General features: G+C 45.2%; 2 protein-coding genes and 1 pseudogene across 2 annotated transcripts; 2 read left to right on the top strand and 1 right to left on the bottom strand.

Moving 5' to 3' along the window:
• LOC123063908 (26S proteasome non-ATPase regulatory subunit 1 homolog A-like) overlaps positions 1-4000 on the top strand; it is a 5644-nt pseudogene extending 1644 nt beyond the window's left edge.
• Positions 4001-5124: 1124 nt separating this feature from the next.
• Positions 5125-7581, top strand: LOC123063891 (50S ribosomal protein L20). Its single transcript, XM_044487698.1, has 3 exons — positions 5125-5301; positions 6470-6688; positions 7035-7581. Exons 2-3 carry the CDS (start codon positions 6503-6505, stop codon positions 7215-7217), a joined length of 369 nt encoding a protein of 122 aa, XP_044343633.1. The 5' UTR covers positions 5125-5301; positions 6470-6502; the 3' UTR covers positions 7218-7581.
• Positions 7582-8161: 580 nt separating this feature from the next.
• LOC123179852 (uncharacterized) lies at positions 8162-15178 on the bottom strand. The gene is made up of 7 exons (XM_044591746.1): positions 15026-15178; positions 14824-14914; positions 13523-13666; positions 13157-13443; positions 12824-13069; positions 11730-11960; positions 8162-10170 (listed from the first exon to the last, which is right to left on the bottom strand). Exons 3-7 carry the CDS (start codon positions 13602-13604, stop codon positions 8434-8436), a joined length of 2583 nt encoding a protein of 860 aa, XP_044447681.1. The 5' UTR covers positions 13605-13666; positions 14824-14914; positions 15026-15178; the 3' UTR covers positions 8162-8433.
• Positions 15179-15394: the final 216 nt, after the last annotated feature.

Here is a 15394-nt window from a genome sequence, read left to right as displayed (position 1 = left end):
ATATATCCTACCATTTGCACATATCCTCTTATTTATCAGATGGAGTATTCAGCTAATGTTACTGTTTGCTGCAGGTGTATTCTTGACGGGAAATACCAACAGGCCATGGGTATGGCTGTTGAATGCAGGAGACTGGATAAGCTGGAGGGAGCAATTGCTCGGTGTGCTAATATTCACGGGGCTCTTTCATATTGCATCAACCTTTCTCATCAATGTGTTAGTCACCGTGAATATCGTTCTGAGGTAGGGGCATTTTATATATCCTAATTTTTTTATGTTAAAAATTTATTTGGCAGTATGGTTGGTTTATTAAGTTAAAAGCAAGTAGTATTAGTTTAGAGTAATCAAAAAATAACATTCTTTATGTGTTGATCTAATCATTCATTTTATTGCCAGGTTCTTCGCTGTCTTGTTAAAATATACCAGACTTTGCCGCATCCAGATTATCTGAGCATCTGCCAGTGCCTTATGGTTCTGGGCGAGCCTGAAACTGTTGCGGATATATTGGACACACTACTTTCTGGAAGCCAGGTATATGTTTGTTCTTTACTCTGCCCACCACACTACTTACATTGTGGTCTCTGTTGCTTACTTGAGATATTGTGTTCATTATGCAGGATGATGCTCTCATTGCATACCAAATTGCTTTTGATCTAGTGGAAAATGAAAATCAGGCCTTCCTTCTGAATGTGGGGAATCGCCTGGACTCACAGACTCCTGGTCAGCCAGCTTTACCGGTTGATCAGACTGTTAACGCGGGTGCAACTAGCACAGAACCAGCGGGTGATGTTCAGATGGGAGATGGCACAACTACTTCAAACAGAAATGCTCACCCAGTGGATCCAAATGAGGCAGCGCATGCTGATAGGCTTGCAAAACTTAAAGCGATACTATCAGGGGAGAAGTCTATTCAGCTTACGCTGCAGTTTTTGTATAGCCACAACAGGTACACTTACTATGTCCTAAACGTTGAACCTTGGTCTCTTGCAACTTTTATATCTGACATCACCTTGATGGATTTATTTCTTTCGTATGTCTGATCTTCTAATTCTGAAGACAATAAAGCAGGCTGTGGAAACGAGTGGCAATGTTTGCCATAGTGCAACTATTTGTTCCAATGCGATCATGCATGCAGGAACAACTGTAGATACCTTCTTAAGAGAGAATCTGGTAAAATAAATAAAAAATCCGGTTGTTTTGTTGCCATGCAGTGTTTATTTTTTCGCCCCTGTAATGTCTCATTTTGGTATTGTCTTTTAGGAATGGTTAAGCAAGGCAACCAATTGGGCTAAATTTAGTGCAACAGCTGGACTGGGTGTCATTCATAGAGGCCACCTTCAGCAAGGTCGGGCTTTGATGGCCCCGTACCTACCTCAAAATGGTGCAGTTGGTGGTGGCAGTCCATATTCAGAAGGTGGTGCCCTCTATGCTTTAGGTTTGATTCATGCCAACCATGGCGAAGGAATCAAACAATTCCTCCGTGAAAGCCTTTGCAACACAAGTGCAGAGGTGACATTTTGTTCCTTGTCCTTCTCGCGTAATGCTAATTATGTTGTGACTTTTCTTAATCAAAACCGTATTATACAGGTCATCCAGCATGGTGCCTGTTTGGGACTTGGGCTTGCATCTCTTGGGACAGCAGATGAGGAAGTGTTTGAGGACATAAAGAATGTCCTTTACACAGACAGTGCAGTAGCTGGTGAAGCAGCTGGTATTGGCATGGGTTTGCTCATGGTTGGGACAGCCAGTGAGAAGGCCGGTGAGATGCTTGCTTATGCACATGATACACAGCATGAAAAGATTATCAGGTCAGTGCTGTTCAATAATTGTTGCGATATTTCTGAAGATGCATCTAGCTCATGTTTCTGACATCTCTCTCTCTCTCTCTCTCTCTCTCTCTCTCTCTCTCTCTCTCTCTCTCTCCGCAGGGGTTTGGCACTTGGCATCGCATTGACAATGTATGGCAGGGAGGAGGAAGCTGACACCTTGATCGAACAAATGACTAGAGATCAAGATCCCATACTACGTTACGGTGGTATGTACGCATTGGCTCTAGCGTACAGAGGAACTGCAAATAACAAAGCCATCCATCAGCTGCTGCATTTTGCTGTATCGGACGTCAGTGATGATGTTTGTAGGACTGCAGTTATGGGTCTTGGATTTGTTCTATACAACGAACCTGAGCAGGTCTGCCCTCTATTCAATTTTATTCCAAGGAACAACATAGACCTGCTGTTCATTATGCATTTATGCTGCTGCATCTCTTTGCCATCTAATAGAAAAAAAATGCTAAAATAAAAAATCGTCAATAGCTTTGATCCACACCTTGTCAATAGCTTTGATCCACAACTTACATCTTCTGTTATGATCATGCAGACTCCAAGAATTGTGTCCCTGCTCTCTGAATCGTACAACCCACACGTTCGTTATGGTGCAGCTCTAGCTGTTGGGATATCCTGTGCAGGCACAGGGTTAAGTGATGCCATTTCTTTGTTGGAGCCTCTCACATCGGACGTTGTTGACTTTGTACGCCAGGGGGCTCTAATTGCTATGGCAATGGTCATGATCCAGACCAATGAGTCCTTTGATTCTCATGTTGGAACATTTAGGCGTCAGTTGGAGAAGATCATTCTTGACAAGCACGAGGACATCATGAGCAAAATGGGCGCCATCCTTGCTTCCGGCATTCTAGATGCCGGTGGCAGGAACGTCACAATCAAACTTCGCTCGAGGAACAAGCATGACAAGCTCACTGCTGTGATTGGCCTCGCTGTTTTCACCCAGTTCTGGCACTGGTATCCTCTCCTATACTTCATCAGCCTGGCCTTCTCGCCAACGGCCATCATCGGTCTCAACTCGAATCTGGAAGTGCCGAAGTTTGAATTTATGTCGCATGCTAAGCCGTCCCTCTTTGAGTATCCGAAGCCGACAACCGAGCAGACTACAACTTCAGCTGTTGAGCTGCCCACGGCCATTTTGTCAACCTATGCCAAGGCAAAATCTAGGGCGAAGAAGGATGCAGAAAGCAAAGCTGCTGCTAACCAGGAGAAGACAGCAGCAGAAGCAGAAAGCAAAGCTAACCAGGAGAAAACAACGGAAGATGCTTCTGGTTCTACTTCTGGCAAGGCAGCTGATGCAATGCAGGTAAGAATAAAACCTCACTGTATCTGCTTGGCTTCAACTTTTTCCCATCACGGCAGAATTTTGCAAACTTTGGTAGGTTCAGGCCATAATTAATTAAACCATATGCTAGTCAACTAGACATCACAGCACAGTTGAGCATAGCTAGCCCTTAGCTGCTCAGTAATGAACCAACCCCAGTCAGTCTGTGGCCTCATTTGGATTGACCGGTCTCTCTCAATCTTTGTTCCCAGGTGGACAGCACTGCAGAGAAGAAGGCCGCAGAGCCAGAACCGGCCTTCCAGATCCTGTCGAACCCAGCCTGCGTCGTCCCCCTGCAGGAGAAGTTCATCAAGTTCATCGAGGGCAGCCGATACGTCCCGTGAGGCCCGCCCCCTGCGGCGGGTTCATCCTCCTACGAGACACGCAGCCCAGCGAGGCCGAGGAGCTTGTTGTGCTCACCGACGCCCCTGCGACAGGGCAGCCGGTGTCGGGTGCCTCTGCCATGGCTGTTGACGACGAGCCCCAGCCGCCCCAACCTTTTGAGTACCTGTCCTGATTCGTGATCTGGGAGAGAATCGCCTGTATTTACATTTCTTATTCCCCTTTTCCAGTGTATTGTGTGGGAATTTGTTGTTTGTCGGAAACTGTGTAGAATCATGGCTTCATCAGAAGTTGAGAATTTAGCTGGAATGAGAATCGCCTGTATATAAGTTTCTCCTCGAGGTGTTGATAGTTATTTCTCCTTTCAAAAATATTAGTCTCAATTCTCAAAGTTATACTATTTCACTGGTAAATTTTGTGCAAAAGATCTTCCCATCAGCTCTCGATGAATGGTTTGATGGACTTTGCCATCAACCTACAGGGTCACCCGCCGCTATTCTTTGATACCCTGAAACAAAAAAGGCTTCTTTTATTGATCCCTTCACTGAGTGGCCCGACTTGCTTCCAAATTGAGATAATCTGTCTGGTTCCCTTCATTGAGCTATCATGGTTTAGGTGTTTCGATGCAACTTTTCAGTGTTTATGTTTTGATTCCCTAATCACTGTTTGATCTTTTGTATAATCACGCTGGGAGAACTGCCAACAAAAGAGAATAAGCAGAGAAAAAGATTTGAACTGGAGTCTGCAGTATATGTGGGGATGCTTTGGAAAATGCACACCATCCTACTTCTTTTTTTTTTTGCGGGGTTCACACCATGCTACTGTGGCCTACACAAAACAAAGAGCACTTATAGAGAGGAAATGAGAAAAGTCTGGAAACTGCCCATAACACATTTGGAAACGGATGAAAACTTGGAAGTGGCAACGACTCAAAGTACACTTCCGGGATCTCCATCTCAGCATGCACATCGATGTTGATCGCCATGGCGGCCTTGAGTATCTGGCTCGCGCAGTCCCTCCTCTGTTGCAGCTTCCTCCTGGCCTCCTCGAGCAGCCCCTTGGGCGGCACCCGCGGCCACGACAGCCACCATTTATTAAGATCACATGAACTTTTTTATAAAAAATGGGAACAGTTTCTTCATTACTAACATTGTATTGAGCTTGCGTTAATTAATTCGGATTGGAGGGAGTACATGGTTTTTAAAATGTACGAGAACCTTTTAAATTTCATGATTTATTTAAAAAAATATGTGAACAATTTTTACAAATTTCAGGAATACTTTTAAGGTATGAGAAAACTTATCTTAAATTACATGAACACTATGTAAAAGTATGAAACACAGTGTTGATTGCATAAAAAAATCATTGCTTATACTTTTGTCGATTATTATATAAAAATAAATAATCATTTCAATATATTATTTGATTTTCTGCATGCACACAGCGTTGTCTGCTTTCCTTTTTTACAAACGTCGGAGGCGAACTTTATGGACTGGCCTATTATAGCGTTGAACGTATGAGGCTAGTGATGTACAAGCGCGGCAGCTAAAGGGGCCGGCCCTGGTTAGCGGCGCGGGTGCTATTGACGTCTTGTGGGCCGGATTGGCACCCAAGAATATGATTCGGCCCACACCCGTGCTCGCTCGATCCACAGAAAACGCAGCGCTAGGTTTCTCCTCTCACGCGCCCGAGCTCTCACTCCGCCGCCCGCCGCCCGCCGCCGACGCCGGTCTCCGTCGCCTCCCTCTACTCCGAGCTGCTCCCGACTCTGCACCGGCTCTTCTTCCCTGCTTCTCGGTACGTACGCGCTTGCACACACATGTACATATCCCGCTCGCGCGTGCGAGGTGTGTATGATTCCACCGCGCGCGGCACGGCCGGCCCGGCTCCTGCTACTGAATCCGCGTGCTTGTTTGCCGTAGCTCGCGACCGTCGGAATCCCTTGACGCCCCTTGCCTGCCACCTGATAGTGCGGGATTGGTTGGAAATGATTCTTTGTTGGTGGCGGTTGAATTAGCAAGCAGATCACACATTTGCAACATCTACTGCTGCTTGCATTTGCTATAATTTTCACGTTATTTTTTAATCGGACGGCTAATTCAGTAGTATGCAGTACCCGGTCCTTTTTGAGCGCAATTTTTTTCATCTCTGGTAGTCACTAAACAAATGAGCACATATCCAGTTTTAACATTCATTTTGTCACATATCATAGATGAGAATGGGAAATGGGGGAAAGTAATGATGGATCCTATGACCTGTATAGTTTCTCTTGATGTGCGTATCGAAGAAGTACATGTAAATAACTGTCCCACCTGATGTTTGAACTTACTTGGGTATGTTAATTTGATAAACAAGTTCAGTGAGCGCACAAAGAGAAATTATGAGTGTAAGCGATTCAAAATAGGTGGAGTCATTCAAAACGGACTGTCGGCACAGTTCATGATGCTATTGCTGCTAGTGTCGTACCTTGATGATTAGTTTTTATCGTGACTGCTTTTCTTGGGGGGAAACCTTGTAATGCCTTCACAACCTCTTTTTATCTAACTTGTTGTCAAGTACCAATTACATCTTATTTTTGTTGTAATATTTGTTTTATGATGTTAATAATATCTATGATAAACACAGCAAGAAATTACACAATATAAGTTAAGATTCACATAATTACAGTCCATGGCCTCTTCATCAGAACATAAAATAAACTAAGGGGCAGAATAACTGATACTTACAGTCTATAGACTTCTCTATGCCACAGCTCTTGTGGGTAGAGAAGCTTAAACTGGTTCCTGAAGAAGTCTAGGTTGAAAATAACTGTTCTTAAGTATGTTTTATTCATATGCATTCCCTTCTCGGGGAATAAATGTCTGAAGTATTGGCTCCAACTTCTCTATGTTTTATTCTGAACTTCTATCTCATTACAGTAATTCATAATTTGCTCCAACTTCTTACTTTTATGTTGTGAATATAGGGAGGAAATACTGTGTGAGCCAAGACCTCAAAGATGAACAAGGGGAAGATTTTTAAGTTAGCCAAGGGATTCCGAGGAAGGGCTAAAAACTGCATAAGAATCGCCAGGGAGCGTGTAGAAAAAGCATTGCAATATTCTTACAGGGATCGGCGCAACAAGAAAAGGGACATGCGGTCTCTCTGGATCGAGCGCATCAATGCTGGTACACGACTCCATGGGGTATGTAGTATCTATTAACATACGAGGTTTGACAGGGAAATGAGTTTGTTACATTCTCATGTTATTTTTTTCCGAAGAAACCAGGCAGAATACGATAACAAAGCAGGGACAGAGCTACCTTGTAAGCAATGGGGTCAATTGACCCCAATGAAATTAGTAAATCCTTCACTAATTTAGTACTAATCATTACTCATTTATAGAAGATGACCCCACTGTCATAAACCTGACCCCATCAATTTTTTTCTAGCTTCGTCCCTGTAACAAAGTATAAGTTATCGGGTTTCTAGTTTTGCTACTGAACGCACACGCACATGTGTTTGATGTATTGTCTGAACTTACTGCCCAGGTGAACTATGGCAACTTCATGCATGGACTGATGAAGGAGAATGTCCAACTCAACAGGAAGGTACTTTCGGAGCTGTCGATGCATGAGCCATACAGCTTCAAGGCCCTCGTTGATGTATCCCGCACTGCATTCCCTGGGAACAGGCCGGCTGCCAAGAAGGAAGGACGAGCAAGCATTCTATAAACAATTCATTCCTCGACAATTCAGTCTACTGTGATGAACTCATGTGATGGGGGTATGTATCACATCACGTTTTAGTCCATGTCATTCGGTCTGTTGGCCTGCTGAACAGAGGGTACATGTACTGTACTTTTGCACTTCTTTCTTCAGATAATGTGCTCTGTTTACCGTCAATAAATCCAGTAGAGCAGAAAGGTTTTAATAAACCATGTAAAAAAAAGATGTGGTTATTTTGGGCAGAAAGTTTTTCTAGCTTTCATCTGAAGTCATGTAGTAGTCCTTATGAAGACATGCTGAATAGGCTGCACCATCTTGTTATCGAGAACAGGCCATCCTTAATACCCACTGCGTGTTGATTTGTGTTGCACATTCCCTGGCCCTTTTCGCTGGCAGTATTTCATGCATGGCTCTGCAGTTCTGTTTATTCATTTACTCTCCCCCGTTCCTAAATATAAGTCTTTGTAGAGATTCCACTGTGGACTACATACGGAGCAAAATGAGTGAATCTACACTCTAAAATGCATCCACATACATCTGCATGTTGTCCATAGCGAATTCTCTACAAAGACTTATATTTAGGAATGGAGGGAGAATGGAGGGAGTACATCCTTTTGCATGCCTGCCTTTGTAACCCTGCTGTTTTGAAGTTCTCCCTTCTCCTGATGGGCGCTGTATCAGCAGCCAGATTATTGATCAAACTGCTGTTATCATGATAATGGTGTGGCTGGGAGCGATCTTCTCCAGGCATCGTTTGCTGGTATGGCTGATTTGAAAACAAGTTACTCCCTCCGTCCCATAATATAAGAACGTTTTTGACACTAGTGTAGTGTCAAAAATATTCTTATATTATGGGACGGAGGGAGTAGTAAATAGTACTCCCTCCGTAAAGAAATATAAGAGTGTTTAGATCACTAATGTAGTGATCTAAACACTCTTATATTTCTTTACGGAGGGAGTACTACCAAAAGATGCAGGCAGAAAATAGTTGGAAAGAAATTGTACTGAAGTCTAAAACAAGTTGTACTGGCAGAAAATGCTCAGATAGTTCCAAGTTCACTCACACTTGAGACTTAACCCACACGAGGGTTCAACAATTGTACTGGAGTCTCAACAGGTCCATACACACATACAGTCTCAACAGGTCCATACACACATAAAGGTAGTACATCACAACAAACTTCAGCACACATCGCCGTCCCAAATTCACACACGGCTGCCGTCAGTTGTCGACCTGAGCCACTCCGTCGGTGACCGGGATGCCGGCGCCAGTGCCGTCGTTGTTCACCGCCCGCTTCTTCTCCTCGGCGATACGGGCTCTGCGCCAGTGGTCCCTTGTGTAGATGTGATTGATCATGCCGCGCTTGTCACAGCCGTGCACGGCACACAGGCCGCACGAGAGGCTGTCGTCCGCCTGGCGCAGCGTGACGAACAGCTTGCCCTCCGCCTTGATGTAATACTTCTCGCCGGTCACGGCGGAGCCTCCGTCGATCTCCACGGCTCCCTCTTCATCCGCATCAGCTTTCTCTTGTTCAGCTTTGGCAGCACCTTCGTCTACTTCCATGGGCGCCACGGAGGAGACACGGGCGCAGACCTGGGCGGCGACATCCAATTGAGGCGCTGCCGATGACACTACCACCTCCATCTCTCCCGCTGCTGGTTTCTTCACAGAGTCATTGCTGCCGTTGACAACGATGGAGGTGGCTTCCTTGGATGAGCTGCCGATCGTGCCGCCTGCTGCGGCGGCCTTCTTCACCCCCTGTCCTGCCGATGACACAGCCACGTCTATCTCTCCCGCTGCTGGTTTCTTCAATGAGTCATCGCTGCCAATGACGACGATGGAGGCGGTTTCCTTGGATGGGCTGCCGATCGTGGCGGCGGCGGCGGCCTTCTTCACCCCCTGTCCTGCCGATGACACAGCTACCTCCATCTCTCCCGCTGCTGGTTTCTTCAATGAGTCATCGCTGCCATTAACGATGATGGAGGCGGTTTCCTTGGAAGGGCTGCCAATCGTGGGGGCGGCAGCGGCAGCCTTCTTCACCCCCTGTCCTGCCGATGACACAGCTACCTCCATCTCTCCCGCTGCTGGTTTCTTCACCGAGTCATCACTGCCATTGACGACGATGGAGGCGGCTTCCTTGGATGGGCTGCCGATCGTGGCGGCAGCGGCGGCAGCCTTCTTCACCTCCTGTCCTGCACCGGCGTCAGTGGCGGCCTTCAGTTTGTTGGTGTGCTTCTGGCCGGACAGGTGAGTCCGCATGACGCACTCCGATGGGGCCTTGACGTCGCGGAGCTCGCACAGCAGGATGCCGCCGTCCAGCCGGCGCACGCCGTTGGCCTCCATGGGCACAGTTTCTGACCCTGACCCGTTGCCACATGCACCTACACCAACTGCAGCCACCTTCGCCTTGTTGGTGTGCTTCCTTCCGGACAGGTGAGACTCCATGTCGCACTCTGACGCCACCTTCACGTTGCAGAGCTCGCACAGCAGGGAGCCACCGTCCACCCGGCCCACGCCATTGGCCTCCATGGGCACCATTTCTGATCCTGGCCCATCGCCATCAGCAGTGACGGCTTCGCATTGCTTCTGCTTGGCCTGCTTGGAGATGTGCTTGCTCCCCTGGAGGTGGCACATCATGGTGACGCGGTCGGGGGCCTGCTGGTCACACACCTCGCAGAGGATGGAGCCGTTCAGCTGCACCACCTCGCACAATGTCCCGGAGCCGGTCACCATCTCGAACTTCCACGGCGTGTAGCCGCCTTCCACCTCTGCCTCTTCCCACGCTTCCCCAGGCGCAAGCGAGGCCGCCATCTTCATGTGAGCCTTCCCTTTGAGGTGATCCTGCTTCTGATTCTTTCTGCTTGGCCCTGCTGAAAGGGTGGATGCGGCTGGGACAACGTCGGAGTTCTTCCGCTTGGCCGGTAGCATGGCTGCTGATGCATTTGGTTTTGAGCAGACCTGCATGAAAAAACACAAACTCCACTAAGCAGACACTCATTTAGGTGTATTCAGACCCGAGGAAGAACAAAAATCCCACTTCAAAACAAAAATGGTGTATTCAGACATATGCCACTAATGTTTTCATAGCTTTGTGCTAGTGCCATCTCAGTCCCTTTTCTATCACTCTCTCCTTCTCTGACCATGTGATGTTTCATTTTTGCTGTCTTTTCAAGCCGTTCAAATCGATCAACCTTGCCTGGTTTTTCCTGACCACGTCTTGAGAAATGACAAGATGTCAAAATATAATGTCGAATGAAACCAAACAAGGTTGATCGATTTGAACCGTTTGAAGGGACGGTGCAAAACCAGAACATCATATGGCCAGGGAAGGAGAGATTGACAGGAAAGGGACTGAGATGACACTAGCACCAAACTTGGAAAGACACTGGTGGCACATCCCTCGCTGCAACATTGATAGTGGAATTTCCTGAAATACCAAGTTTTTGAAGTGGCATTGACGATGAATCTATGTTTTTGAACTTAAACCAAGACAAGAATTATGGAATGAAGGGAGTACATCTGAACCTTATACACCCTAAAAATATGCGCATAAGTTTCAGAAAAATATGATATAAATCACGCAATTAGGGATGGATACAAGTATGCGTGTGCAAACTTAAAACTTAAATGACTGTATGAGGCCTAGAATCTATACCTAATTTTCAAATGAATCTAGGCCCTAGATAAACAAGGAACGATGTAAGTTACAGGTCATATTTAAGTTTTTAATTTTCGATGCATATACTTGTACCCATCCTCTATGAGCATGATTCATTTGGTATTTTATCAAACTTCTACAATATTTTTTAGCCGTATAAGGCTATAGGGTTCATATGTCCCTAAGTTTAGAAAATCCCTTCTCGCAAGCTCCCGTGCTTCTCACGCCTCTTAATGTTCAAAGATAATGGAAGAATGCAAACACTTTACTAGACTAGAAATTAGCACCAAAGACATTTGTAAGAACATTTAAAATTGGTTTCTCCGCAATCATGCTTAAATAGCCTTTGAAACCTCTTTATATATGTTCCAGAAATCGTGGTACACTTTGGCCTTGTATTATTACTGGATTTGCAGTTTGGGCCCTTTTGTATAAAAAAGAAAGAGCACTATACACTAATAGCATCAGAATAATACCTACTTTCAAGCATATAAGACCCTCTCCAACTTTGAGCCCAACTTAAACAATAAGTTTGACTAATAAAATGTCAGCTATATGCCACAAAAACTATAGCATTTGTAACTTCTTTCAGATACATAATCAGTGATATATTTTTTTGTGGCATACAACTCAGTTTTATTAGTCAAATTTATAGTCGAAGTTAGACTCAAAATTTGAGGGGGTGTTACATATTTGTAAGGAGGCAGTATTGTGATCAATAAATGAGTTGGAAAGCAAACCGATTCAAGCAGCCTCCTATGAAATTATGAATATTATAGTTAACCATGCTACTGTAAAACACATATGTTGTTTTGTTGAATTTGGGTAGTGTTGGCAAAGTCCAAACCATATTCCTTACCCCATTCTCCTTAGGATATGGCTGCGCGAGCATGGCAGTCTTCCTCATATGAATTTTCCCTTTGAGGTGATCTTGCATGTTCTTTTGACTGCTTGCTGTGATGCCGCAGACCATGCAGTTCAAACCCAAGTTGTTGCAACTTTTTTCAGCGAGAGCCATCGAAGTGACAACTACACCAGGGTTTTTCCCCTTGGCCGGTAAGGCTGGCGACCCATTTACCTTCAAGCTGAACTGCATCAAACACAAAACCGGTCAATTCTGTGACACATATAAGAAATATCTTATGTCTCTCTGTAGATATAGAATTGTTGTATGTATTCATAGTGAAATCAGAAGCAGTTGAGATCTGTTTATGTTCCTCAAAATGTGTGATTTAATGGTGTTACAAGTTAAACCTAACTGCATCAAACACAAAACCGGTCAATTCTTTGACACATATAAGAAATAACACAAAACCGGTCAATTCTTTGACACATATAAGAAATAATCTTATGTCTCTCTGTAGATATAGAATTGTTGTATGTATTCATGGTGAAATCGTCAAGAGACCTATTTATATTCCTCAAAATGTGTGATTTACTGGTATTTCAAGTTACACCTAACCAAGCCACTCTAGCTAGCTGGGCTGTAAAATGTAGGTAATCCAAAAATACTAGTGAATTCAACAACATTACTACTAGGGTATCAAGGTGTCAACAAAAAAGAATTGCAGTGGTCTGGACTATGGACTCAAGCCCAGACAAAATACGTGTTCATGTATTCTTTTTTCTAGGACACGCACAAGCATGCATATCTTTCATTCATAGGAAAACAAACACGGATTCATATATAGTTACGAAAATGTAAGGCTAGTGCAAATGGAAACCCAATTCAAGTGGGTTTGATTTGGAGATACTATGATGCTTTTAACATCATATGTATAGCACACTTGACCATTATTCTATCTATTTTTTTCACCTAAAGAGCATGTTAGTTCGACCAATCAGATATATGGATATCGCAATGAAACATATATTTTACATTATTCTTAATTCCAGTCCGGATACGCGACTAGATAAAACTGAAATGTGTATATATATGATGTATTTTATTACCACATCCTCCTCTGGGTGAGGCTGCGCAGGTTTACCGGCCTTCCTCACGTGGCTCTTCCCTCCGAGGTGCTCTTGCAGGGCAACCTCACTGGTTGCCGTGATGTTGCACACCGTGCAAGTCAGAGCAGGCTTCTGCTTCTTGCTGCCTGTGGCCGCCGAAACAACGGATGCAGCAGCGGCATGAGGGGTTTTCCGCTTGGCTGCCATGGCCGCAGACACGTCTACTTTGGATCCAACCTGCACAGACTGAACAACACGCATATTCCAATAGTAAGTGATAAAAAAGATCCGCGTGGTGAAATCCTCAAGAGGACAGCATGCAGAGCAGCAGACCTGGTGATCGATCGGCGCCGTCTTCAGCGATGGCACCGCCGGCGCTGCCCTAGTTTCCGACCCGCCGGCCAACTGCGCGAGCAAACTGGTGCGCTCTTCCATGAGCTCACGCCGGACCTCGAACTCGAGCGCCATCGCCTCCGCCTCCTCGTGCAGGATCCGCTCCCTTATCCTCTCCTTTGCCGCCCGGCGCCGCAGGTCGTCCGGATCCAATGCCGGCGGCGGTGAGCTCTCCCCATGGTACCCCGCACTGTCGCCGCCGACGAGACCGTCATTCACGCGCGTGGCTTCACCAAAGGGAATAAGATCAGCGGGAGAGAGGCATCAAGAGCCAAGAGCCGCCCATCATCAGCGAGGAGAGATCACCTGCTGTCTCGGAGTTGGCCGACGTAGCCGCGGCCCCCGTCGACGGACAGCGCTCCTCGCCGGCGCGGAAGTGGAACTCCATGGCGCGGCCTCGTTATATGGGGTTTGGGGGGTTTTGCTGGATCAGAAGGCCTTCGGTCGGTCCTGCGCGAGAGAAACGTGAGTCCTTTACTCTTCAAATTTGGATTAATGGCCTACTCCCTCTATAAACTAATCTTCTATCTTCTATATCTAAATAGCTAGCCCCCACTAACTATTTTTTTTAACATGCAAGCATGCCACATCATCGCATAGCATGCATGAGAAAATGCCCACCTTCACTATCATATGTCTCCCAACATGCAAGCATGTCACTTCATCATTAAACATGCATGAAAAAAAGACTCATCTCAACATGCAAACATCCAAGAGAATTTTCATTCTACTATGCTATTTATAGTTAATAAAAAAATACAATTATATAGTAATCAAACATAATAAATTATATGTATTTTCAGTTTTAGCTTTTTATATTATTACTTCAGTTATTCATTATTCATACAACGAATCATATTAAAATATGTTGCAAAATATTCCCGCAACAACGTGCGGGGCATCATCTAGTATAAGAATGTTTAGATCACTATTTTAGTGATCTAAACGCTCTTATATTAGTTTATGGAGGGAGTACCTGAAAGAACAAATAGATGTAGTAAAAAAAGCTACCATGGCTATTCCAAAATAACTGAATATGAAAGAAAAGAAAAACAAATCAACATATATGCCTTTTCGATGAGGCAAGTACATTGATGACGCCTCTGACCAAACACCTAAAAATATAAGGTGTGTGCATTCAGTCTGACATTTGTTGCCGACTCTTCAATTTTCTATAACAGAAAGCGGGTACTTACATCCAAACCCATGCATAAAAAGGTTAACAGAAAGCAAGCTGAAGGCTTGTTTACCTCAAAATCATCTCCTACATAGCTTCATATGTTGGGCATCATCCCCGCATTCTTAAATATTTAAATATGTGAATTAAGCTCTGTTGGTTTGAGCACACAATTATAATATGATACTCTCTTGTAAGGAAATAAAAGAGCATTTGAATCACTACTTTAGTGACCTAAATGCTATTTCCGTACGGAGAAAGTACAACGCATAGCAAGATAGAATAAAAAATGTCAAAAAGGGCAGAACAAACTTGCAGAGAGGCTACCGACGTAACACTAGTGATTCCTTTTTACCAAAAGAAAAAGCAGAAGCTGTGCCTTGTTCCATGAAAAGTAGGGCTCATAAGGGGCTAGGGACCCGATTCATACCTACGGCGTGCTAGCCTCGACTGGAGCAGTGGCTACCTCGACATTCGTCCCTTTGGAGCTGCAGCATACACACACTGACCTATATGTCGAGCTGCAGAAAAAATAAGGATCAGAACACACACATGCAGGGGGAGAGAGAGAGAGAGAGAGAGAGAGAGAGAGAGAGAGGAAATGGGGGAAGTGGAGAGGAGAGGGCGCTCACCTCTACCTTCGCACGACGGATCCCGCTCACCTGAGGCGAGGTGGGCATCGCAGATACAAATCTAGACTGATTGGCGGCGGCGGCAGTAGAGATCTAGGGTTCGAGGGAGGGGGATTGAGAAAAGAGGGCACACGAGTGAGGGAGGAGGAGGCGGCTAGGTTCTCTTCACGGGAGCCGCCACCATTTTATATCCCACTCGATGAAATGACCCAAATGCCCTGGTGGGGGTATGGATATTACAATTTGTTGCAATTGAAATTTTATCCGAGGGCTAAGGTCGACCGGGTAAATATCAAACGGCTCACATTGATCTGGCCTGAGATCTAACGCCATGTATCACGAGGAGATTCCGATCGGACTGCCCAAATT

The sequence above is a fragment of the Triticum aestivum genome, chromosome 1A, assembly GCF_018294505.1.
Source record: "Triticum aestivum cultivar Chinese Spring chromosome 1A, IWGSC CS RefSeq v2.1, whole genome shotgun sequence".
Lineage (NCBI taxonomy): Eukaryota > Viridiplantae > Streptophyta > Magnoliopsida > Poales > Poaceae > Triticum > Triticum aestivum.
This window is presented reverse-complemented; position numbering and strand designations above follow the sequence as displayed.

Excerpts from the sequence above, each read along its gene's own strand:
- LOC123063891 (XM_044487698.1), top strand. The coding sequence starts at position 6,503 with ATGAACAAGGGGAAGATTTTTAAGTTAGCCAAGGGATTCCGAGGAAGG. Across the intron at positions 6,689-7,034 it reads CTGGTACACGACTCCATGGG|GTGAACTATGGCAACTTCAT; the intron begins GTATGTAGTATC and ends CTTACTGCCCAG.
- LOC123179852 (XM_044591746.1), bottom strand. The coding sequence starts at position 13,604 with ATGGAGTTCCACTTCCGCGCCGGCGAGGAGCGCTGTCCGTCGACGGGG. Across the intron at positions 13,444-13,522 it reads GGCCAACTCCGAGACAGCAG|CCACGCGCGTGAATGACGGT; the intron begins GTGATCTCTCCT and ends CCTTTGGTGAAG. Across the intron at positions 10,171-11,729 it reads CATATCCTAAGGAGAATGGG|GTCTGCTCAAAACCAAATGC; the intron begins GTAAGGAATATG and ends TTTTTCATGCAG.